This window comes from Topomyia yanbarensis, chromosome 2, assembly GCF_030247195.1.
Source record: "Topomyia yanbarensis strain Yona2022 chromosome 2, ASM3024719v1, whole genome shotgun sequence".
In the NCBI taxonomy this organism is placed as follows: Eukaryota; Metazoa; Arthropoda; class Insecta; order Diptera; family Culicidae; genus Topomyia; species Topomyia yanbarensis.
The window spans coordinates 150121189-150147042 of NC_080671.1; the positions used below are offsets into that span (position 1 = coordinate 150121189).

Here is a 25854-nt window from a genome sequence, read left to right on the forward strand (position 1 = left end):
TGTTTCAAAGCTTATAAGTACACATGACTTTCTTTCCGAAATTTTGAAAAGCAGCTTCTATATTGAAAAATAAGTCGTTAGTTGCGACAAAAAATATTTCGATGTTTATGTACATTAGGGTTGATTTCCTCACCCTCGCTTAACTTTTAAACCAGGTTCACCAGTACGTTTAAACCTGGCTTAAGCACTAAGCGAGGGTGAAGAAATCACCCCTTAAAATGTTAAATGAATTGGCATCTTTACACTAACACATACGTGCCCTTTAAAAACAACAAATTGAAAAAAATGATGCTCTGATTTCTACTATCACTTAACTTCTTTAGGAACGACTGAAAAGCGTAGTCTAGACAATACATGCTTGTGATTTTCATCAGTTTCGTTTTCAGAATGAAGGACATGGTGCGACTTTAATAAAAGGACATGTGGGTCATTCTAGTTGTTGATTCTTTCGATCTTGGGAGTGATGGACTGGTTTACTGCCGCTATAAGCATAACTTTCCTAGGTGCTATGGGATTCCATATACACATGGGACAATTATGCGAAGAGCGGCAGTTAGGGGAACAGGTGTTGAACTAGCACCTAAAACAATGTTCAATGTATGTTTATTTGTTTGAATATACACCAACAGGTCCCTCGGCCCGAATGGTAGGGATTGATATAAATTAATCTTTAGTCCTATTTCTCATCAAATGCGTTAGCAGAATTTTTGAAAACAAATGTGACATTGATTTGTCAAAACCAAATCAATTGTTGGTAGGTTCCTCACAGACGAATAGCACATAGGTCCATTTGGGAACAAAACTGAATAATAATAAGCGGAGCAATCATTAAAAAGTAGTTTACTGTTGGAATTGCTTTGAGCATTATTCCAGGATCGGTGTTTATCGTTAAAATCATCGTTTATAGAGAAGTTCGACCGATTTCTTGTAAGTTTTCATAAGTCTCATTTCAAGAAATTAGTTTATTCATCAGTACATTGAAAAGGCAAATACGCTGCAACAATAAAAATGGTACCAAGATCGATTTCAACTTCGATACCCAAACTCTTGATCACCTTGGTGTCAAAAGACGGTAAGACGAGATGTTTGATTTTGCGATTACCCACTATTGCGATTTCGCCGCCGAATCCACCTATTCGATCAAATCGAAATTCCCATCCAGTTTGAAAAGCTTCAAACATGACGGTAGAATTTAGCAGTGCAGTCATCAATTGAAACATTACTACCTGCAAAAATCAATTTTTCTTCCGTAATGCTACCAAGATCGATTGGAGCAAAGGTAGCGTTGTGTAAAAACGAAATATGAGGCGTGGTTGTCATCGTTCTTTTAGCCGTGTTCCCTGTCTGAAGCATAAGATGACGCACCATTGTAGGATGGTGCGTTGGAAATGGAAGATCCTTGTATAGATAGAGAAGTCGTAGCTCTATTTCGAAGCGGATCAACACGTTTAGACATCAGAAAACATGTTTAAGTGTATCTGAGGTTACAGGTAAATTTTTTATTTGTTGCTCTGTAAGAGAATTTATAATTTTGTCTCGAATAGGACATGTATAAAAATCGATTTGCTACAATTAGGGCATTTGAAGCTTCCTGTGGTTTCTTTCACCGGACAAGCGTCTTTTGTGTGGGATTTATCACCACAGATCATAACTTTGGAATTTGAATGACATTTTTGTGCCATGCACAAATCCTTGACATCTACGACACCGGCTCAGATTTTGGATTAAGTCCCCATGTCGTCTATACTGTTCCCTCTTTACTCGCATGAGGAAGATAAAACATGCTTTTTCCAATATTTTCAAATTATTAACCTCATTACGGTTTTAATGAATTAGATAAAGCTCTTGAATAATTCCAGAGCGTGCTGGTGTGTTAGTGCCGCTAGTCTTTTTCTTCATAAGAATAATTTGTGAAGGATAAAAGCCAAGTAAATTTTTCAATTCGTTGAATGTTACGTCCAAACTTTGAACTTGCGGTAGCCCTTTCAAGACAGCCTTGAATGGTCTGGCTTGAATCATATAAATAACATTTATATAACCTCTCCGTAAGATACAGGAGAAGACGTTTGAGGCCAATCAAGCCATCCGCTGTAACTGGACATTGTCCTCTTCGGCCTATCTGAAAAGAGGCTTCCACGTCCGGCGGAGTAGGAAGAGGATACGGCGGAGAAGATTGGGGTTTCTTCGCCAATGCATTACGCATAATGCGTGAAAATCAACAATCAAACTACGAGTTTGATTGCATTTTACATGTCTTCTCTTCTGACGGATTCCATGAGAAACCGGCCGACCACAAAATATGACCATCGTCGATTCTAACGAAACTTTGAAGTTGTGTTCGGTTTATGAATCCCCATGATTTTCTCTGACAATTGCAATATTTTGATACAAGAGCAATTTTTCAAAAGGGCGTAGACATTTCTACGTGCATTATCATCAATTTTTTGATCGATTACTGTATTTTTTACAGCAAAACTTTCTGAGAACAAGTTACAGGGAATGAACATTTCTGTGCGAAAAAATATACAATAAAAAAAAATGTTGTGTCATTTTTCACAAAATCAAAAAGTTTTGTTAAAAATTTAAATTGCAGAAAACCCATTTTTTCTAATTTTATATATTTTGTCATAAAAAAACCTAAAGAGAAAAGAAACATTTTGAATAGGATTGTATGGTGGAGAACTTATCGATAAAAAAGTTTTTCTAAGAATAACTTTATATATGTTTTTATATTCCATACTGAATGACATACAAAACTGCAATTTTTTACAGAATATAATTTTAAGTATCGTTTTAAATTAAAATGATTTAAAAAAATCTTTCAAAATGCGATAGTTTTCGAGTTATTCGGATTTTTTTCCCACCAAAATAGTGAATTTGTGTTTATGCCCATTTTAAAAGTTATTCGCGTTACCCCATCATAAAATGTCAAACATTCAATGTTTATCATATTAAAGACGTAAAATTTTCCTAGAAACAACTTTTGACATATTTTTATAATTCACACCATTTGCAGTAAAAATACAATTTTCTTTTTATATATGATTCTAAACGCCATTTTAAATTAAAATGCTAATTACAAACATTTTCTGTAATGTGGTAGTTCTCGAGATATTTTAAATGTTGTCTTTTTTCTTTTGTTTTATTACGATTTTTTAGGAAGTTATTCATGTTTCTCCGTGAACAACAATAGCTTTTTCAAAAGGCTTATAACATTTCCTGTAGCTTTCTCTTTGACATAAAGACGATATTGTAAACCATTAGAAAGCTACACGAAAACAATTAAAATACTGTTCAACCGAATGGTCTGATGATTAAACTAAATAGTTCGATCATATTTTGGACTGGGAACACGATTTTAAGGATTTTCGGAAGGATCTTCGTGCCTCGAATCCCTCACCACAGTCGACCAGGCGACCGTGAACCGTTCCGATACTGTTCGTGGGATTGACGAAAGGATCTTCCTACACGGCAACATGGCTTCGCTCTCTGCTGTACCCGATCCGTCCTCCAACAACATCGAGGTTTACTACCAGAATGTTGGTGGCCTAAATTCATCAACGGACAGCTATTTGCTCGCGACCACGGGTTGCTGTTACGACGTTATCGCCTTGACCGAGACGTGGCTCGACAACCGTACTCTGTCTCGCCAGGTCTTTGGTTCAACATTCGATGTCTACCGCTGTGACCGTAATGCCGTCAACAGCCACAAGACATCAGGCGGTGGTGTGCTTATCGCCGTTCGGCGTGGTATAAAAGCCCGAGTGATCAACGATGACCGGTGGGCGAGCTCCGAGCAAGTGTGGATATCAGTGAAACTTGCCGATCGCAATCTGTTCCTGTGTGTTGTGTATTTTCCACCTGACAGAATTCGTGATTCCAGCCTGATCGATGTACATCTTTCCTCCGTTTCTTTTATCGCCTCGATCGCCGCCCCGTCTGATGATATCGTTATACTGGGCGACTTCAACTTACCTGGCTTGACGTGGTGCCAAGCAAGTAATGGTTTTCTACGATTGGATATCGAAAAATCTGCGCTTATTAACAATGCCAGTTGTATTTTGGACAACTACAGCAGCGCAACTCTTCGGCAAATTAATAATGTCACCAACGAGAATGGACGTACATTGGACCTCTGCTTTGTAAGTGCCCGGGACTGCGCTCCGTACTGCTGCACTGCACCGACTCCTTTAGTCAAGCAGGTGCGTCATCATCCCCCACTACATCTTGTATTCGCTGGTAACTTAGGAGTGAATTTTGAAGACGTCTCAAGCTCTATCGTCTACGATTTTAAAAACGCTGACTACGACAGCATCGTTAGCACGCTGTTGGATATAAACTGGGACGAAAATATTAACAATGACGACGCGAACGAAGCAGCGATGACGTTTTCTAGTATTCTTAACTACCTTATCGACCGCCATGTACCAAAACGAACAATTAGTACCGATGAACAACCTCCCTGGCAATCAACCGTCCTAAGACGTTTAAAATCTGCCAAACGAGCTGCATTTAAAAAATTCTCGAAGCATAAGACACTTGCATTACGAAATCACTACTTTCAACTCAACCACGAATACAAACAACAAAGCAGACGCGCCTTTTTTAGACACCAGCGAAACGTCGAGTGTCAACTGAAATCCAAGCCCAAGTCGTTCTGGAAGTATGTTAACGAGCAGCGAAAGGAATCCGGTTTGCCATCTTGTATGTCGTTTAATGGAGTTTTAGGCACCGACACTAAGGAAATTTGCCAACTGTTCTCCGACAAATTTTCAAGCGTTTTTTCCAACGAGCGCTTGCCACCACAACAAGTCGCTGCCGCCGCTAATTTAACTCCTTCTCTAGGACGAACCATCAACCGAATTTGTGTCGATAATGCTGCCATTCTTGCAGCAAATGCCAAACTGAAAGCATCTTGTTCCCCAGGTCCAAATGGTGTTCCCTCGATTTTTGTCAAAAAGTGCATCAGCGGGCTTCTTGAACCACTTCGGCGAGTCTTCGAGCTATCACTCACTACTGGTACATTCCCTTCCTGCTGGAAAGCAGCGCACATATTTCCAGTTCATAAAAAAGGAAACAAATCGAACATTGACAATTATCGGGGAATCTCGTGTTTAAGTGCTGTATCAAAAATGTTCGAGCTGGTTGTGTTAGATCCTATTTTCTTTCACTGCAAACACTACATTGCAGATGACCAACACGGTTTCATGCCTAAACGATCGACAACGACAAACCTGCTCTCGTTCACAACATATGTAATGGATGGATTCGCTGACGGATTGCAAACCGATGCTATTTATATGGATCTATCTGCGGCCTTCGACAAAATCAACCATGATATCGCAATAGCGAAGCTGGACAAACTCGGCATTCATGGACAACTTCTGCGCTGGTTTCGTTCTTACCTCGATGGAAGGCAACTCCAAATCAGCATTAAGGACTGTCTATCTGCACCATTCTTCGCTACATCCGGCATACCACAAGGAAGCCATCTCGGTCCAGTAATATTCCTCCTCTACTTTAATGACGTCAATTTCACATTACAAGGACCCCGCCTTTCTTTCGCCGACGACATGAAAATTTTTCAACAAATACGGGATAAAACCGATGCCGAGCTTCTTCAGAGGGATCTGGACAGCTTTAGCACGTGGTGTGATCAAAACAGAATGGTTTTAAACCCGAGCAAATGCTCAATCGTTACGTTCACGCGGAAACGCCAACCGACTCAGTTTAACTACCATTTCTTCGGCTCGAGCATTCCAAGACACTCTCACATCAAAGATCTCGGAGTCATCATGGATTCGGCATTAACATTCAAACCACATACGTCATACATCGTGGATAAGGCATCACGACAGCTTGGGTTCATCTTCCGAATAGCGAAAAACTTCAGGGACGTATATTGTCTTAAATCGCTTTACTGCGCGTTGGTCCGCTCAACGTTAGAATATTATTCAGCTGTTTGGAATCCGTACTACCAGAACGGGATTGACAGAATCGAGGCTGTCCAACGCAGGTTCATACGCTTCGCCCTTCGTCATCTCCCATGGCGAAACAGATTTCAGCTGCCGAGCTATGAAAACCGTTGCCAGCTTATACACCTCGATACACTCAGCATTCGGAGGGACTGCTCTCGAGCCCTGTTCGTCTCGGACTTACTCTCTGTCAGAGTGGATTGCCCTACAATCCTCGGACGTCTGGATCTTCAAGCCCGCGTTCGAGCTCTACGTAATAACTCCCTTCTGCGAGTTCCGTTCAGGAGAACCAACTATGGTTGCCAGAGCGCTGTAACCGGACTCCAACGAATTTTTAACAGTGTGGCGACGGCCTTCGACTTCAACCGGACGCGGAATGCTATAAAAGCGAAAATGTTGTCAATTTTAAAATGTAATTAGTTTAAGCAACCACCATTGGGGCCAAGGGGCTTGTTGGTGAAGGTAATAAACATAAACATAAACAAATTCCTCTTCTTCTACTCTATTATGGTACTTCTAGAAGATTATTTTTCCAATACTCATGTGTGTATATAATCCATTTCCCACTGTCCGGCAGTGCTTTTATGGAAGAAACTTGTGTGCATCTATGTAATGATATATTTGTTTTCATCGATAGATGTACACATGTTTGACCCTGGAAATGAAAGGCGATAGCTCTATTGCACATCCAACGACCCATCTTAAGAATGCCTGTTCCTACACGTACATTCTGAGGCCGCCTTCTTATACAATGGGCATCCACGTATCAATTGAATATTGGCAATATATTCGGACTTCCAGAATGAAAAATATTTTTGATTCTGGCGCGTATTTACAAAAGGAAAATATTTATGAAGGTAGGCAAGCATTGAAAAATGACATGAAACGATCTCACCATTTCTGAATAAATAAATTTATGAGATTTCTGTGAAGAATTCTTCTCCATCCGTGAAGTTGTTGCATCAGCTACACAGGTCCAGGCGGCACTACAGGCGCTAAGCGGAACGAACGGGCGTAGTTTTTCGCGTCTTGCTTCACATACTTCAATGGCAAAGTTGTGACGACAAATTTCTACACTTTTCTCACTATATTTCAACCTTTTTTGAAAAATGTTGGACGTTAACGACAACACGTCCGACGATTCGCCAGTGCTGCCACTTCCTCATTATTTTTCCATTACTCATGTATACCAAAAATAATATCGGTCTACTTTTGCATCCTTTTTTCTTTACTCGGCGTATTATTTGTCCTTTTATTACTCTAACTTAAATTAGATTCATACTAACACTCACTAACACAATCAACTGCATATTCTCTCTTATACACTCACAATCTCTCTCATTCCAAGCGTACAAACGCTCGTTGCCTTCACGATAAAACAAACCTGCTAACATATGCGAACATGCAATTGCAATCATTCACACATACTTACGTCCGCGATCCTTCCAACGTTAAAACACCGCGGTAATTAAGTGAACGTTATAACGCTTGCAAATTAACAAATGCGGTCGCAAACATTAACTCACCGTTTGCGCGATCGTAAATCAGTCCTTACCCTCGGTCCTAGCAGGCTAGACTCATGCCTTCAGTTCCACCAATAAAAAAATGTTGCTCATATCCACTAGACAACATATTCCATGGCGACATGAATGTTAGCTTAAGTGATATGGGGAATCTCACTCTCTTCTAGAATTCAGCACGTTCTAGAATTCAGTACGTTAACATATAAACGCTTAAGACTTTCGCGAATATTTTGTGACGAATGAGTTTGTCCTGATCACCTACAACAGCTTTAGCGCCACTCTCCTAGGGAGAGGCTGTTGAGGCATTTTAGATTGCCCGGCTGAGGCTTTTTCCCAGGGCGGGTTATAAGTGAATAATCAAACACCCGACTTCATTTGAACATCCAAGTAGACTCGAGTTCTGTACCGAACCAAAGATACGATCATTCCTAAACCTGTATAAGATGAATTGCTTTTTGAACGCGTTAGCACTACATCAACCCGAGTTTATCTAAATCGCGATTCTAAATCTGGTACAGACAAAAACTAGGCGAAACCGTCATGACATTCTAGCTAGATCATTTTCTATTTTCAGATTAACGTCCTCATTTAACACTAGTGTACAGGTATAGTTTTCTTAATGGCTAAATGTGATCCTACGCATTTCCTTAGACTGTCTGTGCTCGACATCTGACTTACATCTCTCCGACACCGCTCCGGGACAGCACACAATTGTCGATTAGACCGTAACACCCTGATGTTTCCATTTGCAGCAATTCATTTTTGAGCGTGAAAAACCGTCAGTAGAACTCCCACGCGTGCCGGCGCGTATTCCGTAGCAAAGACACTTGTCGGAATCCTAGCGCGCGATAGTACCACGTTACGTTCAGCGATGGCGACACGGTACTAGTTACTCGACGTTAGACGTGAGGTGCGTGACCATTCGGGAAATAGTTCGGATTTCGACCACGTGGAGGATTGGTCGTGACGTCGATACCGCTACGAGATAATTTGACGGCGGGTCGTAGGATTAGTTCAACGGAGTTTTCCGGCTGGGTAGAAGCGGGGGCCGTGTACTAGGGTGTACCGATTTTAGCCGATTGGGACCACGTGTGAAGTTTTTCGTGCTGCACGTGACCCTACTCCGGCACAAAGACCCACGTCGAACTGTGGGTTTTCCTGTTCGACGTAACACTCATGAGAACGTTTTATTGATTATGTTAATTAATGCGTATTACCTGCCTATTCCAATTCCTGAGTACTATTTCTAGTTATTGGCCAAGCGCAATGGCTTGTAAATGTTTGCTGTGTGATACAAAGACACTGGTTTCACATGGGTTAAAAACGATTGATCAATATGATATAGCTTACGTGTGAAAAATTGGCAGTCTATCTAAAAAGCCCTTTTATTCTTGCAGCTACTACTCGGGCGTACTTCTACAGTTAATCACACGATTTTATTTAACCCGAACTTTGTATCACTCTGATTGCTTTAACGGTTTCTATAGAAGTGGTCTGATCATCTAAATGAAGAAGCTTTGTTCTCCCTGGGTACTTAATCCGATACATTATTTTACGAACGCTGTTCAAATAGCATCCCTTCTCATTCGCACGCACAGGTCTCCTAATTGAATTTATTATAACCCTTTGTGCAATATTTGCTTTACGGGCAAAGGGGTTCACAATTAAATTCCTGCTTTAACTCGTGGCTCAAGCTCGTACGATCAAATGCTATAGGGTGGATGTGGGAAAACGATCTACGTGAAAGCTCCCAACAGTCTTTTATCCCACCACGAGAGGGCACAGTTGGTGATCGTAGGCAAGCATGGACGGAAAGTTTTGTTTAGGGATGTTTCTAAAGTTTGTGAAAATTCTTACAATTTTAGCACTAATAAACTTATAAACACGGTCTCACGTGGGTACCAACGCGTGTTCGTGCGATCATGAATCGGTTACGTCCGGAAGTTCCTATTGTCGACTCTACCAGCCTAGTTCCAGGCCAATAAAAATGACGCCTATATCCATTAGACAACATGGCGACATGACCGGGAACTCTAGTGATATGGATGAACTCACTGTCTTTTAGCATCTGAACCATACACAAAAAAATAAGTATCAGATTCACGGTCCGCGCAATCATTCGAGGACACACTTGAATATGCGAATGGACACACGGTTATAAAATCGAATGTTTACACGCGAAGTTACATACACGCTAGCACACGCGACAGACAACCATCCACGCAACCTACAAACACCTACGTGATCGAACCCCTTAACTGACAAAAGCCCGCGCCCTTCGTGATGATACACAAAGAGAATCATCTCCGCATAACTATACGCCCAAGATTTCGCAAACACAAAAACGCCCCGATTGTTTAGTGAACGCTATAAGACTTTTAATCGGATTAGCGTGGCATCAAGTGCGAACTAATAAACATTCACTCCCACGCAATTGTAAAGTCCTTTCGTCCGCACATCTAAACCTCAATATCACAAACAGAATCGCGACCCGCTGTAATTGGCCTTAAGCAGTGTTTTAGTGTGTGACATTTTCCGTCTCGTCTGCCCTTCCGAGACCCTAGCTCTACAACTCCAGTAGGACAACTCTCAAAAAAAAAAAACTTCAAGTTTTATAAATAGATCCAATTTATTTCTTACATTATATCATGTTATCCATTAAATGAACTACGAGAAAATATATACGATTCTGAATATTTCAACATACAACAGTTGCTTCGTTATGCTATCAGTTCCTAGCGTTATTTCCTTTCAATATACAAATTTCTAAATACTGCCAAACAGCTTTTTTCATATAGAAGTGGAAATACCTCCCGCAGGTACGATACATATGGGACTTTTGGAAGCCTGACGGTATTCTGCGAATATGCACAACATTTTTAGTTTACTAGCGTTTTCGTTTCGGTCTATGATAATACTAATTAAATATTACACACTGTCCTCGAAAGTTTGCATCTTAAGTAAACAATACATTATTTTTTAGAACGGCCTATGTGCTAATTTGTTGATCGTGTGAGTCACTAGTAATACTTGTGTATAAAGTTATGTATAAAAAGTAATACCTATCTCTCTAGAAACAAGATACTTTTTACGTTTGTGTATTTATATTTCACTTAGTAAGCTACGCAAAAACCTTCAGTATGCAGACTTTGGAAGAGACTTTACTCCTAATTTAAGAGCTGCCTTCAACGGATAGCAAAACTGAATCGTCCCTCTTTAGTGTTTGTGTCAGTCAACTAGTTTATAAGATCGGTATCGTATTTGTTCCGTGCTCTCGTTCCAGGCCACTTCATCCTCCTACTAAGAGGTAGTCGAAGAGATAGTATCTCTTTGTCTCGGTGGTTCATATCAGTACGCGAGTTCTAATCGTAAAAATACTAGATCCAATTTTGAAATCAAATTGCAAGACGTAAATGCGTGTTGCTCGATAATTGCATCAGTCGTCGCTGTCCATCTGTGATCCCCCTGAGCCGACCGCTATATTGGCATTGTAGTTCCGCACCAGTTTGGCGAATGTAACCGCTCCGTCATTCGTCTGCAAAATGTACGTCAGGACATTTTCAATCTGCACCTGCCCGATCTGGTTACTGAAGAAGAGATCCTCCAGGTCCCGCTTGGAGTTCAAGGCACGCAGTGTCGGTAACTTCATCAATATCATAACCAGCCGCTGATCAAGACTGTGTCGTCGCTGCTGCTGACGGTGACTGGATTCGTAGTAATTGTCCTCATCGTCGTTCCCGCGAATGTTCTCCTCACTCCCGCTGGACATCAGCCGGCTGTGTTTGTGCTTGTAGTAGTCTCGAAAGCTGCTAAGTACCATGTCCTGAATCTTGGCTAAATGTTGATTTTTCACGTTGTCTTGGAGGATGTTATCTGCGTTTGAGAAACGAGTTTTAATGTATGTGTTATTGACAGTTGGAACTTCAACTTACCAGGATTGAAGACACACAACAGCCGCATGTATGCAAATTCCTGATCGGTTAGATTAAGCTTCTGCAACTCGGTCACGAATTCCTGAATTAGCAAAACGTACTTTGTCAAATAGTTGATCACATCGCTGCCGTACTTTTTGTTCAGAATCATCGTTTTCATGTACTGGATCAGCGCCAGCATTATAGTGTTAAACGACAGCTGGCCGCTGCTTTGGCCTAGACCGATCATGAACAACTCCGGCCAAGTTTGACGCAACAGTTCCGATTGGAAGGAGTCACTAGAATTCAAAAAAAAAACATGTAAATTTGCTACCAATTACTAGATTTGAAGATCAATGCGAAGTCGTATTTCATTCATAGTGCGGGTCGCGGGCAAAATACCTTATGTCGTTTTTGCCCAACCTACCAGTAGATGGTAGGGGAATTATGGTTGAAATCGATACCATTTTTTTATTTATCCACAAACCAATAAAAGTATATTTTCTGCGCAGAATTGTTCTTTGGTATGTTCTAAACAAGGCCTAATCTTCTCAACACCTCATTTCTTTTTTAAAAAATATTGGTTAAAAAACATCTTCCAGACACTGCGTATAAAACTGCCACCCCAAAGGGAGATTGACATTACTTTTGTTTTTCTCTCCACTTTATTTATTAAAAATGTGATGTGTGCGTGTGAGATAAAGCGGTAGTACATGTAGAGTGGCCAGACGTCCTGGTTTCCCTGGACATGTCCTGGTTTTTAGCTGTCCTGGTCTCCTAAGACTTCGAGGAAGTGCATGATTTGTCCAGGTTTTACTTTTGGGCCAAAAAAAATTTCGCTGGGTATCTAGCGAATCATTTTGGACGTAACGTAGATAAATCGAAGCGGTTTCGGACGTATACCATCGATTTGATGAACCGATAATTATCTGAGCTTCTACTTGGTTTAAATCGTTTTTTTTTATTCATGGACCCGGCGGATTTCCTCAACATCTTTTGAAAAGTCAATTTTACGTTTTGATCGCCTTTTTCCCATCTTATCATTGTCGTATTTCCATCATGCTGGAAATCCCCGAACATGTTTCCAGGCCATAAAAAGGAAAATAAACGAGACGTCAATAACTACCGCGAAAAAACTTCACTGAGTGCTTTCTCGAATTTTTTAGCTTGTCGTTATGGAACATTTTAAGGCAGAGAGTATGTAATTATTGAATTTAACCACGATATAACAATCGGTAAAATGCATATATTTTGAATCAATAATAATTTTTCTAATTGTTTCAATCTTACCTCACGAGTCGAGAGATAGAGATTGCCAAGGTACCCACATTTACTTTAACGTCAATAAATACCCCAAGGAAGACATCTTGTAATGCTGATATTTCTGCTGTACTTCAATGACGTAATCTAGTGCTGAAGACTTCACGACTATCCTTCACGGGTCCCCTTACGACTGTTCATGGTTTTTACTCGCCTGATATGGTCACCCCAAGTATTTCATAATTCTTTGGGTTTGTGTTGCGGAAAAATGTGTTTTTTGTAGTTTCATCGCGGGAGAATTGTTTGAATGCGTACTGCTAGAAATAAGTGTAGACCCGATTTTATCAGTTTTTAATCCCATTTTGTTATCCTTGCCTAAAAATCCGTCTGATGATCTCTAGCAGAAGAAGCAAACCAAATTCGAGTAAATTCTTTTTTAAGCGTTTTTACCTTGCATTATGCATGCAAAAAATAAATACATAATTTTTTACATATTGCGTTGGAAGACCTCATTAACAGAAATTTATACCAAAAAAATGTGAGGGTTATGAAGCTGTCTAGGGACTAACACTATAGTGTTTTAACAGCTTAGATTTTGGAGGAAGATTATTTCGATGAAAAAAATCGTTTTTCAAACAAAATGGGGGTACAGAGTGTGTCAATCTGTTCAGTCATTTTCTATTCAATAATACAACATTTGAGCAACATTTCCCTAACTAATCATTGCAAAATATTGAATATTGGGCGAGTGACAGTTGTAAGTAGGGGCTTGCCCACTACTCGGGTTCTTGTTTGCCCGGCGAACCCTTCTTTTCAGGGCGGCCTAGGTGCCTCTACAGAATTTCGGATTTTCGTAACAACAAAAAAACAAAATAAATTATTAAATTTACCGACTTTTATTCTCCGCTACTCTCTCAACCTGCTGCGGCTGGTGATCTGCTACTGCTGGCGGAAAGTCGGGCGGTTTCCTCCGACCGGCCGGGACAACAACGGCCGCGTTCTCCTTTGGTCGTTGGCTGCTCCGGCAGCGGTCCTTGACAATTAGCTAGGGAGGTGAGCTTGGCTCCTTTGTTGGAACCTCCCTAGCGACGTTGGTGACTAATCACCGGATTCACTTGCTCCCCGCAAGGAATCCCAGAAGACACCGCAGTGTTCTTCCCAGGTGGAGCCGTTGTCCTACCTGCTTCCCTCTCCTTGACTGTTAGCTGCAGAGGAGAGCAAGGCTCGTTCGACTTATCCTCTGCAGCGAGAGGGGCGGGTGCGTCGGATCCTTAACTGTTAGCCGGGGAAGCGAAAACTCCTTTACAATTAGCTTCCCCCGACGGCGATCCTGCACCACTAAATTCACTTGTGCCCGAACCACGGGCCGGCACTTTTGACGGATTTAATTTCCCGTCAAACACGCGCACTGGAACGTTTTCTAGTGGCGGAAAACTCCCGAGAAAAAAAAACTTCTAAACGGACGTCTGTCTATCGCCGTGGTTCGTCACTTTCTCTAACTCGATGGCCGCCTTCCGCACTCCACTATCACAAACCGCCAACCGCCTTGTCGCACAGCTGTCAACGATGTGAGCAGCATAACCAGTACACACGAATTTTTGCAAGAGGAGAGCGGTAGCCTACCTAAGCCCTATGTTACTAATTCACAAACATAAAACAAAAATTATCTAACCTATCTGTACGAATAAAACCGTTCACAAACGCGAAAATGAACAAAAATTTACAACTAAATGTGAACGGTACCGAACAGCGGTGAGCATAATTTTACGTAAACAATACACTCTACGGAGTGTATACGCAAAAAAGGGTATATTTCCACCCAGTGCTAAATTGTTACCCTGACGGGTTACAATCTCGCCCACACCGGGTGGAAAAAAATTGGCAACAATTTTTTTTCTAAACTAACACCTAACACCGATACAATAATAATGAACGAAATGAATAAATAAATAAATAAACAAAGAAAAACTAACTACACCTAATTATTTCTTCCGCAATTTATCAAAATTCATCAAAAAGTTAATCGACCGGATGTACTCATTGGTGAAAAGTTTGCCTGTGTTTTGCCTGATAATACTGACAGCATACGCGAAACGAGAGGCTATCAGCCATCGTCATTATTCGGTTATGGGTTGAACCCTAAATCCAATCCGAATACAAAATCGGAAACAACCGATATTCCCAAAATTCTGCAAGTGGCATTGACAATTTTCAATGTTTCAACTTGCAGGGGAACGGTTGTCGGCATTATATTGTTTTTTTTCATCGACTGTCCAGAAATGTCTTTCGTGTCCTCACGGTACCAGTACTATACGCTTGTGCTGGGGTTTCTATCCAAATACATTCATACAATTTCATTCATTCATCCTCAATCACTGGCCTGCTCGATCATTCACATTCCGATAAGCACTTCGAATTAACCCCAAAACAACTTTATCTAATCATTCACTCGAACATTCATTCACTCTGTTCGATTCCACACTCATACATTCAGACATACAATACCGCTTAACACGTCATCGTTTCTCCCACTCGCAGACATTCCGGACAAAATGTTTGTTTATTCGTCCCTTTTCGCCTCAAAACGCTTCGTATATGGCAAAAGAAACGTTTGAGAGGGACCAAAGAATGTCTTTCGAATAATTTAAACAGATCAAAATGATTCCCGTTGGAATCAAACGAACCACCCCAGGTTTAACCACAAACCCAAAATTATGCGAAATGAAATTTTATTCGATTCGAAATCGAAGACGCGAGGCGCTTTTTACCCCATTCGCTCTTCCACTCACACTACTCTGATCCAAATCGGGCTACACCTGCATGATGCAGAGCATTGATGCGATGATTTATTCGCGGTTTTTTTTCGTTTACGGTCGGCTCCGGAGTAGTAGTCGCGCAGGAAACCCATTTCCGCGAGTGTTGTGTCCCTGTTGGAAAAGGGAGTAGTGATTTTCTTGTGAGATTGTGCTCCAAACAAGGAGATTTTATATAATTTAGTGCACCCGTAGGTGCGAGTGTTCCCCACAGAAAGGGGTTTTTGAAAAATTTTATGTTGAATGTATGTGTATGCATCCGGCGGTGAAAAGACGGTACGATAGGTTCGTTTTGTTTCTTCCAAACACTGGTACTGGTTTGGTAAGAAAGTTTTGTTTACCGTAACCGTCTCGACCGCCAGAGCAAAGCAAATTAGTGGATAATTTGGTTACCTCACTGCGCGAGTGGGGCGCAAAAGAATTTTTTTGTATTTGTTTGCCGAACACGACAGGTAGTGTATTTAGATGCGTCCGGTGCCCGGGAGAACGGCACGGTATAAGATTAGTGTTTTTTTTAATAGAGTATTCCACCCTACCGTAGTCGTCATCGGGGCCGGAGCATATATTTCGTGCGAGTGTTTGTTTACCACACTGCGAGAGTATGGCTCTGAAAAATTGCAAGAAGGTGTTGAAGAACCTTCTCGCGGCAGAGTTGGTCTTCCACAATAAAAATAGAGAAGACGGAGAAATGTTTGTTTTTTTTTTATTCGGACCAAAGTCCGTGTTGTTGCCGTCGGGAACTGACGGCTGCTTTTGGAAAACTCCCAAGTGAGTAATCCATATAAAAGCATACCGTCAGTCCACAGACGGCACGGAAAAGTTTTTATGCTGGTTTAAGGAGATTTGCTGGCCAAACTCCGAGATTTTTACCTGCTAAATCCTCCAGCTCGTAGGAGGATACACCTTTTTTTGAGACAATTTTTGCCGGTAAGTATTGTGGTCCAAGTTTAGCATTGTAAGACTCGAGTGCATTCGACAACTTCATGTTTCGACGGTATACCATTTGTCCCGTTTCAAAAGGTTTGGAGAACTTTCGATGACGCAAGTTGTACTGATGTCGAATGCCCTCGCTTGCCTTTGCCAAATTTTTGACCACAATCTCCCGGATTTTGTCTATCTGTTGGTGTCTTGTTTCTAGGTCACCCTCACCGGAAATCCTGCTGAAGTCATCGGCAGATGCCATTTCACACCCGTGTATAATGAAATGTGGACTAAACCCAGTGGAGGAATGAACGGTAGTATTTAGGATGCGCTCCACATCGGTGATGTGGACATCCCAGTTGCGCTGCTCGGTTCGAGCATATGCCCGGATTGCGGTGTTTATCGAGCGATTTGTTCGCTCCACTGGGTTAGCCTGCGAATGATAGCGGGAGTTCAGCCAATGTTTGACGTTGGTTTCTTTTATGAATTGACTGAACTCCTTCGAGGTGAAAGTGGAGGCATTGTCGCTTAGCAGAATTTCCGGGCTGCCATGGCGATTGAACCACTGTTCGCGCAGTATCGTACAGAGTGACGTACTAGCGATTTTGCGAACGGGGGTTAACATGACGTACTTACTGAAGACGTCGAGGACGACAAGCAAGTGTTGATTGCCACGTTTGCTTTTTGGAAGAGGACCAATATAGTCCACAGAAACCATTCGCCATGGTGCATTAGTCGCACGCGACTTACCCATTTCGGGCTGGACTGGGACGAAAGGAGCTTTGATTTCCTTGCACGTCCCACATTCTCGAATAAACTTTCGTACTTCAGATCCCATACGAGGCCAGTAATATCGTAACTGCACTTCGTGGATCGTTTTATCGTATCCCACGTGAAGCAAATTTTCGTGGGTACGTTGAATCAAATCTTGACGGAACTCGGGTGCTGGGACGAGTTTCCAACTGAACCGCGAGTCGCACGGAACAACTTTCGAGTTTACATACTTGAAAAGTTGATCATTTTCTACTTTGAAGTCGGCATAGTCGTCAGGATTTTGGATAACTTTGGACTTCATGGAACAGTACCAGTCTGAGGTGGACAAAGCGGAAACGGCTGCTACGGCCCGGGATAACGCATCTGGAACGACATTGTCCTTGCCTTTCCGGTGCTCAATAGACATGTCGTAGAGTTGCAATTCTAAACACCAACGACTCAAACGTGAACTGGTTTTCCATTTAGTCTTCAGTATCCATGTAATCGCTGACGAATCAGTGACCAGTCGAAAATGATAACCTTCCAAGTAATCTCGAAAGTGTTCAACCGCCATTATCACCGCCAGACCTTCCTTTTCAGTTGCATGATAGTTCCTTTGGGGAGCGGTCAGTTTGTGCGAAAAGTAAGCAACTACTTTCTCACCCTCGGGATACTCCTGCACCAGAACAGCAGCGACTGCTACGTCACTAGCGTCTGTCTGAAGAATGAATTCTTTGGAGAAGTCTGGTGGGACTAAAACTGGAGGAGTGACTAGAAGTTCCTTAATTTTAAGGAACGCGAGTTCTGCCTCGGAGTTCCAAACTAAGCTCTTGGTTTTCGTTTTGAGCAGATCGGACAAGGGAGCAGTGACCTCACTGAACCGATCAATGAAACGGCGGTAATAACCGCACAACCCGAGGAAACGACGAAGTTTCGTCACGGTAACCGGTCTCTCGTAGTCGAGAATCGGCTGAATTTTGTCAGGATTGACCTTGAGTCCGTCCCGATTCAACAAATAACCAAGAAACTTTAGTTCGGGGACTCCAAAACGGGATTTTTCCAAATTGATGGTTAGATTGGCTCTTGCTAGACAATCGGCCACTGCTTTGAGCAACTGTATGTGATGCTCGAACGTTTCGCTTACCACGATGATGTCATCTAGGTAGACGAAAACGAAAGGTTCCCATTTACCTCGTCCTAGAACCTGGTCCATCAGTCGCGCCAGAGTAGCGGGGCTGTTGACGAGACCAAATGGTAGACGGGTAAATTGGAACATACCCCTGCCGGGAACACTGAAAGCGGTATATTTGCGACTATCCTTAGCCAGGGGTACCTGGAGAAAGGCCTCCTTCAAGTCTATGGTAGACAGGTACTTCGCCTTGGGTAAGCCGCCCAATATTCGCCCAGGGTGGGGCAGAGGGTATGCATCCCGTACAGTACGCTCATTGAGAGGCCTAGCGTCTAGACAAAGGCGGATTGAGTCGTCTGGTTTCGTGACCGCCACAATATTAAGCGACCAATCCGAATCAGACTCCTCGATAATTCCCATAGACCGCCATCGGTCAACCTCTTCCCAGACCTTTGACAGCTTCTTTGGGCTCATGTGATAAGGATATCGGCAAACGGGTGCCGCACCTTGGAATTCATCTTTGATGACAATCCTGTGCTCTGTGAATGAGGTTGGGCTTAGCTTTCCGGGCTCTACTGCCTGGAAACACTTCTTTACTTCTTCTACGCGCGCTAACTGTTCCGAAGTGAGTATCGACTCACGCGTTACTTCATCTTCTTCATCGTCTTCTGATTCCTGACCTGAGTTCAACAGAGCACAGGTTTGTATCTCAGGAGAAATCCCAAAGGCGCGCCAAAAGTCCATACCTAGAATGGAGTTGACGGTCAGATGCTCTACTACAAGAGTGCATAGGACCTTTGTCAAATTTTGAAAAGTATACGGGAGATACGCTTGTCCAATGATTGGTAAGGATTGACCATTTGCAGAACGTAGTTCGAATGGTCGTTCCAACCTTTTCAAGGGACTTTTCGAAAACTTTCGGTATAGCTTTTTAGTTATAATTGTGGCGTTACTACCACTGTCGAGCAAGGCTTTGAAGGATTTGCCGTACACTGCGACAATTGCAAATGGACGGTTATCGAGCGGGTCGTCAAGGACGATGGTTTCGACAGACAAAGAATTATCATAGTCCTCATCACGAGCCGGTCGAAAACTGTCATAAATCTGGGGATTAATAATGAGTTGTTCTTTGGAGCGCTGCTTTACTGCCAACTGCGACTTCAGTTGGTTCTGATCCCGTTTTTAGGCAGTAAGGGCAACGAGAAACATCAAAACCTTTAAACGCACACACGATGCAGAAGACCCGCTTTGGTTTCCGACATTCCTCATGTTCGTGTCCTTTGTCTCCACAATTATAGCAGACGCCGAGCACGGGAGGACGATGCTTTTCCACCAAATACTCCAGACACATTATAGGTTTCTGCGGTGGTTCGATTGGTTTTTGATTGTTTCCCTCGAGATTCTTGCCATCCTGATTCCCTTGCTGTTTCTTTTTCTGGTTGTCAGGAGGCTTGCTTGAATCAAGACCTGCCGGTTTGGCATTCTTGTTCCAAAACGTTTTGGATTTTGCGTTGCCGTTATTCTGTCTACCTCCCTTTTGGTTTTGATTATTTTGTTTTTGTTTGTTTTGTGGTGGATTATCAGAATAAGCAGCAACTTCCCGAGAAGAACCGAAAACTTTCTGATAAATCGGCGTCTTGGAGGCGTCGATCGATTTACCAAGACTCATCAATTCTGAGAGCGTGTTCACTGCCCTTAGAATTAACATTTGTTTATAATCGGCTTTTAGGTTCCGCTTCAGCACGTCGAGCTTTTCGCTCGGTGCCATTGGAACCGTCATAGCACGAAATATTTTTTCCATTTCCAGGAAATATTCCTGGAAAGATTCGTTACGCATCTGCCGGCGCTGGAGAGCCTTCATTTTGAGCGTAGCATCAAGTTCAGGATGTACGAAATTTACCTTGAGCTCGCAAACAAGATGGTTCCAGTTAAACAACCGGTTTTGCGCACGCATAGCCTGATACCAGGTCAAAGCATTGCCAGTGAACAGATGCATCGCAGAATTGAAAAGTTCTTCTTCGCACATTTGTTCACACGCAGCGTAATTTGCTACGGTGTCCAAAAACTCATTAAGTCCAGTTCCTTCATCAGTTCCAGCATACTTCCGAATCTTCCAATCAGCGACGCGTTGTGGGTTTCGCGAGTAATTCCTGGGGGCCACCATCGATCCGTTTCCCGCATGGGTGGATATCGAAAAGTTCGGATATGATGGTCCCGCCAGCTGTTCGGTCAATTCAGGAACGTAAGGCTGGTTCTGAGTTTGGTACGGGGCTGTGAATCCAGTATTCTGTTTCGGTTTCTCGATAGGAAGTGATGGACATAGATTTTGTTGACCCGAGAATCCTCGCTTCAACACAAATTGATCGGGACTGGGCGCCAGTGTTGGGCGAGGAATCTCTGGTGCATCAAATGAATCGGGTACGTCCATCAAACGCAAATCTTCCAGATCGGTCTGCAGATCCTTCTCGGAAGCACTTTCCTTCTGATGTACTAGTGCCCGAAGTTCACTGACGGATTCACGAAGTGAGACAACCTCTTGAACTGTCTTTCTCAAAACTGACGAAATTGTTGTCAGTGAAGCAATCCCACCCATTAGCGTTTCAGTAGCTTTTGAAAAAGCATCAGACCCCTGAGACGCTAGGGCTCTATTATCGTCGGATTGCTGTCGCAATTGTCGAATCTCGTCCCTCATCTCGCACAAGACACGCAACAGGTCGTCTCCTACGAGCTGTTTGGAAAGAGATCCTTCGTTATCGGAAGGATTGGATCCCTGTGGAATTGCAGGTACGTCTATACTCAGCAAATCTCCCAAAATTTCTCCATCCTCCCCTTCTTGGTTGTCGGGAGGAAGTGCTGCCTGTTCGTCACTGAAATGACTGGCATAAACTGCTAGAACTTCCTCCAGCAACCCCGAAATTTCCTGGTTGACCTCCCCTGCCGCATAATTTCGGATAACCTGGAGCCTAGACCCCAGATGAAGCAACCGTGTTCGGTAAATCTCCTTGTTTGGGCACAGGTACTGGAGATCTTCCTTGATTGTTAGTAATTTACCAAGGCAGATCTCCTTTTCTTCACCCACGTCACCCCGGAAATTGCGAACTAATTCCCTCCGAGACGACCGCTCATGCGACAAAATTCCCCGAAGACACCGTTGCCGCTGGACACCCGAAAGATCCGAATCAGGAGAGATAAAAATGCTTCGAGATAGCAACTCAAAATCCAGCTCATCGAAATGTAAATGATCGACGCGCATGAACACACACGCTTGGTTGAATTTCTCCAACGCCATCATAACTCGCGCTATATTGGAAGAAATCACCAAGACACAAAGCATGTAAGTACTGACACGGTATTATTTCCGATTTTTCGCCCACTAACGATTCCCTTAAAATTTCAGGAAATCAAGCTGCTCCAAAAATGTCTCAAACCGGGTTGAGAATTCAAGGCGATTGGCCACCGCAACCGAATAAATGACAACAACCTTCAAACTACTCGTCCGGCAGACCAAACACAAACAACGCAATCCACAAATTCGGACAAAAAAGGAAAATGCAAAAATCAAAAAATAATACCAAAAATGTAAATAAATAATAAATATACGACCGCGGAAAAATATTGCGGAAGAAACCTCACCACTGTTCTACGAAAATCCTTGATTTAGTAGAAGCACCCCACACTCCGGAAGAAAAAAATATTTTCCAAAATAGGAAAATATTTTTTTCAGTGTGTTTTGCGCTGTGCGCCAAATGTAAGTAGGGGCTTGCCCACTACTCGGGTTCTTGTTTGCCCGGCGAACCCTTCTTTTCAGGGCGGCCTAGGTGCCTCTACAGAATTTCGGATTTTCGTAACAACAAAAAAACAAAATAAATTATTAAATTTACCGACTTTTATTCTCCGCTACTCTCTCAACCTGCTGCGGCTGGTGATCTGCTACTGCTGGCGGAAAGTCGGGCGGTTTCCTCCGACCGGCCGGGACAACAACGGCCGCGTTCTCCTTTGGTCGTTGGCTGCTCCGGCAGCGGTCCTTGACAATTAGCTAGGGAGGTGAGCTTGGCTCCTTTGTTGGAACCTCCCTAGCGACGTTGGTGACTAATCACCGGATTCTCTTGCTCCCCGCAAGGAATCCCAGAAGACACCGCAGTGTTCTTCCCAGGTGGAGCCGTTGTCCTACCTGCTTCCCTCTCCTTGACTGTTAGCTGCAGAGGAGAGCAAGGCTCGTTCGACTTATCCTCTGCAGCGAGAGGGGCGGGTGCGTCGGATCCTTAACTGTTAGCCGGGGAAGCGAAAACTCCTTTACAATTAGCTTCCCCCGACGGCGATCCTGCACCACTAAATTCACTTGTGCCCGAACCACGGGCCGGCACTTTTGACGGATTTAATTTCCCGTCAAACACGCGCACTGGAACGTTTTCTAGTGGCGGAAAACTCCCGAGAAAAAAAAACTTCTAAACGGACGTCTGTCTATCGCCGTGGTTCGTCACTTTCTCTAACTCGATGGCCGCCTTCCGCACTCCACTATCACAAACCGCCAACCGCCTTGTCGCACAGCTGTCAACGATGTGAGCAGCATAACCAGTACACACGAATTTTTGCAAGAGGAGAGCGGTAGCCTACCTAAGCCCTATGTTACTAATTCACAAACATAAAACAAAAATTATCTAACCTATCTGTACGAATAAAACCGTTCACAAACGCGAAAATGAACAAAAATTTACAACTAAATGTGAACGGTACCGAACAGCGGTGAGCATAATTTTACGTAAACAATACACTCTACGGAGTGTATACGCAAAAAAGGGTATATTTCCACCCAGTGCTAAATTGTTACCCTGACGGGTTACACAGTGAATCTCTGGAAGCCTCTCGAAAATATGCGGTGTATGTCATAACTCAAACTCTACTGGACCACTTATTTTGAACTTTTGCAAAGTTTTGTTCACATCATTTTCTAGGTAACTACGGGAGCTTTTTGTACAATGATGATACTAGTCTTATTTTTACAATCACATGTCAGGCGGGGTTTCTTGCAAAACTCAGATTTTTGGCCACGAAAAATTTAAAAAAAAAATCAAATGCTTCCGTTGTTGCCTGGGGAACAACTTATATGCAAAGCAGTTCGAACGAATAGTTAGTCCATTAAATTTTACTGTCGTAAACGGCAGTACGAACAACTTTCATTCGAATCTCGCATTCCTTTTAAAGAAAAATAAGGGCGTATAACTTGAGTTGCAGCTTTTATGGTCTCCCACCTTTTGAATACTAGAATAGTATTCATGTAATTCATGTAATAGTTTTCATGTAATCAGCATCTGTGAAACTTCAGGATATGAAATAACGGCCTTTCATTTTTAACCAAAATCAAAATAATCCGTCGGGGGGTCCAGAGCAACTTTTTTTTGAAGTTGTTTTCGTGGGAACATAGGTTTTATATTGGAAATAGTTCACATATCTGCCCCTAGATGATGCATTAGTCATTCGAACAACACCGAAAGTGAAAATCTGATAGATATTTTAATTTGTCTACAACTTTGTTAATAACTGTAAATCATCCGAAAAAGTCGTTTAAGGTTTTGATAAAGTTATGTCTAAGTTAGTTTCACAGGAGGTCTAGTGGTTTGTAAATCAATTTCCATGCGCTTGTTCTATTGCGTTGCGTTGCGTAAGCACGGTATACTTCGTAGATTGAAGACTGATGACTCTCATTTCCAGCCAGACTACTTGAGGAGCATTGTTTGGGAAAAATAATTGATCCAGTCCAAACGAGAATTTCGCCTGAGAATCACTATTGCCGGCCACGACCATCTATACCGTAGCTTGGGATATGAGAAAGGAAGTGTTGATGTGGTACTTATTTGACGTAAGGCCCCGACTCAGTGGCACTCCCATAAGTACTACGGATTAGGTAGTGGGTGGGTTGTTAGTCTGGATTCGCCTCAAGCAAGCGATGCGACTGAGAATTTATTTTCGTGCATAAGAAGTTTGAATAGTTTATTAACTAGAATGCGTAAATGTTCGCGATGCGAAGGTGTTTAAACTCTGGATAACCGTTTATCGAGAGTTTGTTCCATCGAAAACAATTTGAACTCCGGACAACCGGCTGTCGGGAGTGTTGTCGACAATATAAAATGGACGATAAATAATTGATTAAATTTAATTGATTTATTGGCCTAAAAGTAAGCCAATGAATATGACAATAAAACGTATGTACTTCGTACTGGTATGACAGCTGCAAATTGGTAGCTGGCTTCTGATTCTTCTTGCGAACTATCAATTCCCAACTTTTATTTCACTCAGACAATACCATGCGTATTCCCCACGCACATTAATTGCCCAAAGGTTTACTTCCCAATTTGGTCAAATAAACGCTAAACAAACAAAGAAATTAGTTTGCTCAGTCCAAAGAGATGTCAGCTAGATTGGCATCAACCAGCGGATACGTGTTCCCTTGCAATGCTATCAAATCAAAGAACATTTAAAATTACATACGACAATTCTGAATATAGTGAAATGAAGACTACTTAATTATTTGCAATGAAATGAGATCGGAAAAATTAGTTTAATAACTAAGGTGGCACATTTTCAAAGATAGCACTGTTGATGAATCATCTTATAAAATAGGTGATACGGGACGCGGACGAAAATAGCTGACCACCGCCAAATTTTCATGCGCTTGTTTTATTTGCCAAATAGTTGTGTTTAGTTGAACGGTGCAGTCAGAGGAATTTGAGGGCTTGAAGTCTCATCTTTTAGCTGAAAATACGCTCACTAGTGAAACTAAATTAGATATCTTGGTGAAAATTTAACACAATTTTTCAGAATGATTACAGATCGATTTTCAGTTGTTAAATTTGTAGAAAATTACATTAACTATCAGATTCCGATTTTTAGTGTTGTTCGAATGTCTATAGCACCATCTAGAAGCAGAAATGTAAAATAATATAAAACATATGTCCTCAAGAAAAAAAACTTTAAATAAAAGTTGCTCTGGACCCCCCGACGGATTGTTTTGATGTTGGTTGCAAATGGAGGGGGAAAGTCCATTCTTTTACATCCTGAAGTTTCAGAGATGCTGAATTTTTTTGCATAATGTTGTTGAAAAAAAAAACATAGCACTGGACAGTCCTTACACATCAACTTGATCAAGCATTACCCACTGACCATAGTCAGCATGCCACAACTTCCCTTACACGTACCACGGGAGTGATCAAGAATCTTCTTCCAATGACAAGATATATGTCAATCGCAATGCAAGTCGTTGTAGTGAAAGATAGTCCCAATAGCTGGCTGCTCCACTCCTGTCCAAATCGCTTGAATCGTGTGGCCGGGACTATTCAGAAACCACGTAGATCAAAGTTTGAGATTTTTGGACTCCCTCCTCCCTAGTAAATTTTAGTAGACTTTTTCAGACATCTCCGCTTCCCCAAAACTCTACGCATACTTTCCAATTGTTTATTCGTGGAAAATATTCAATTATCAAGAAGCACTTATAATGGTCAAATAATCAAACGTGAGGCGTTCAGATTTATTTCAAGCTTTTTAAATATTAAGCACAAAGACAAACATCGCTCA

General features: G+C 42.2%; 1 protein-coding gene across 10 annotated transcripts in view; it reads right to left on the reverse strand.

The window, feature by feature from the left end:
- Positions 1 to 10127: 10127 nt before the first annotated feature.
- Positions 10128 to 25854, reverse strand: part of LOC131681729 (nuclear receptor subfamily 2 group C member 2) — a 46705-nt gene continuing 30978 nt past the window's right edge. For all 10 annotated transcript variants that reach the window (XM_058962701.1, XM_058962709.1, XM_058962707.1 and 7 more), the window contains 2 exons: positions 11431 to 11708; positions 10128 to 11371 (listed from right to left, as the gene is read on the reverse strand). In XM_058962701.1, the coding sequence (XP_058818684.1) occupies positions 10935 to 11371; positions 11431 to 11708 (715 nt within the window). In that variant the 3' untranslated portion in view covers positions 10128 to 10934. The remainder of the gene's footprint in view (positions 11372 to 11430; positions 11709 to 25854) is intronic.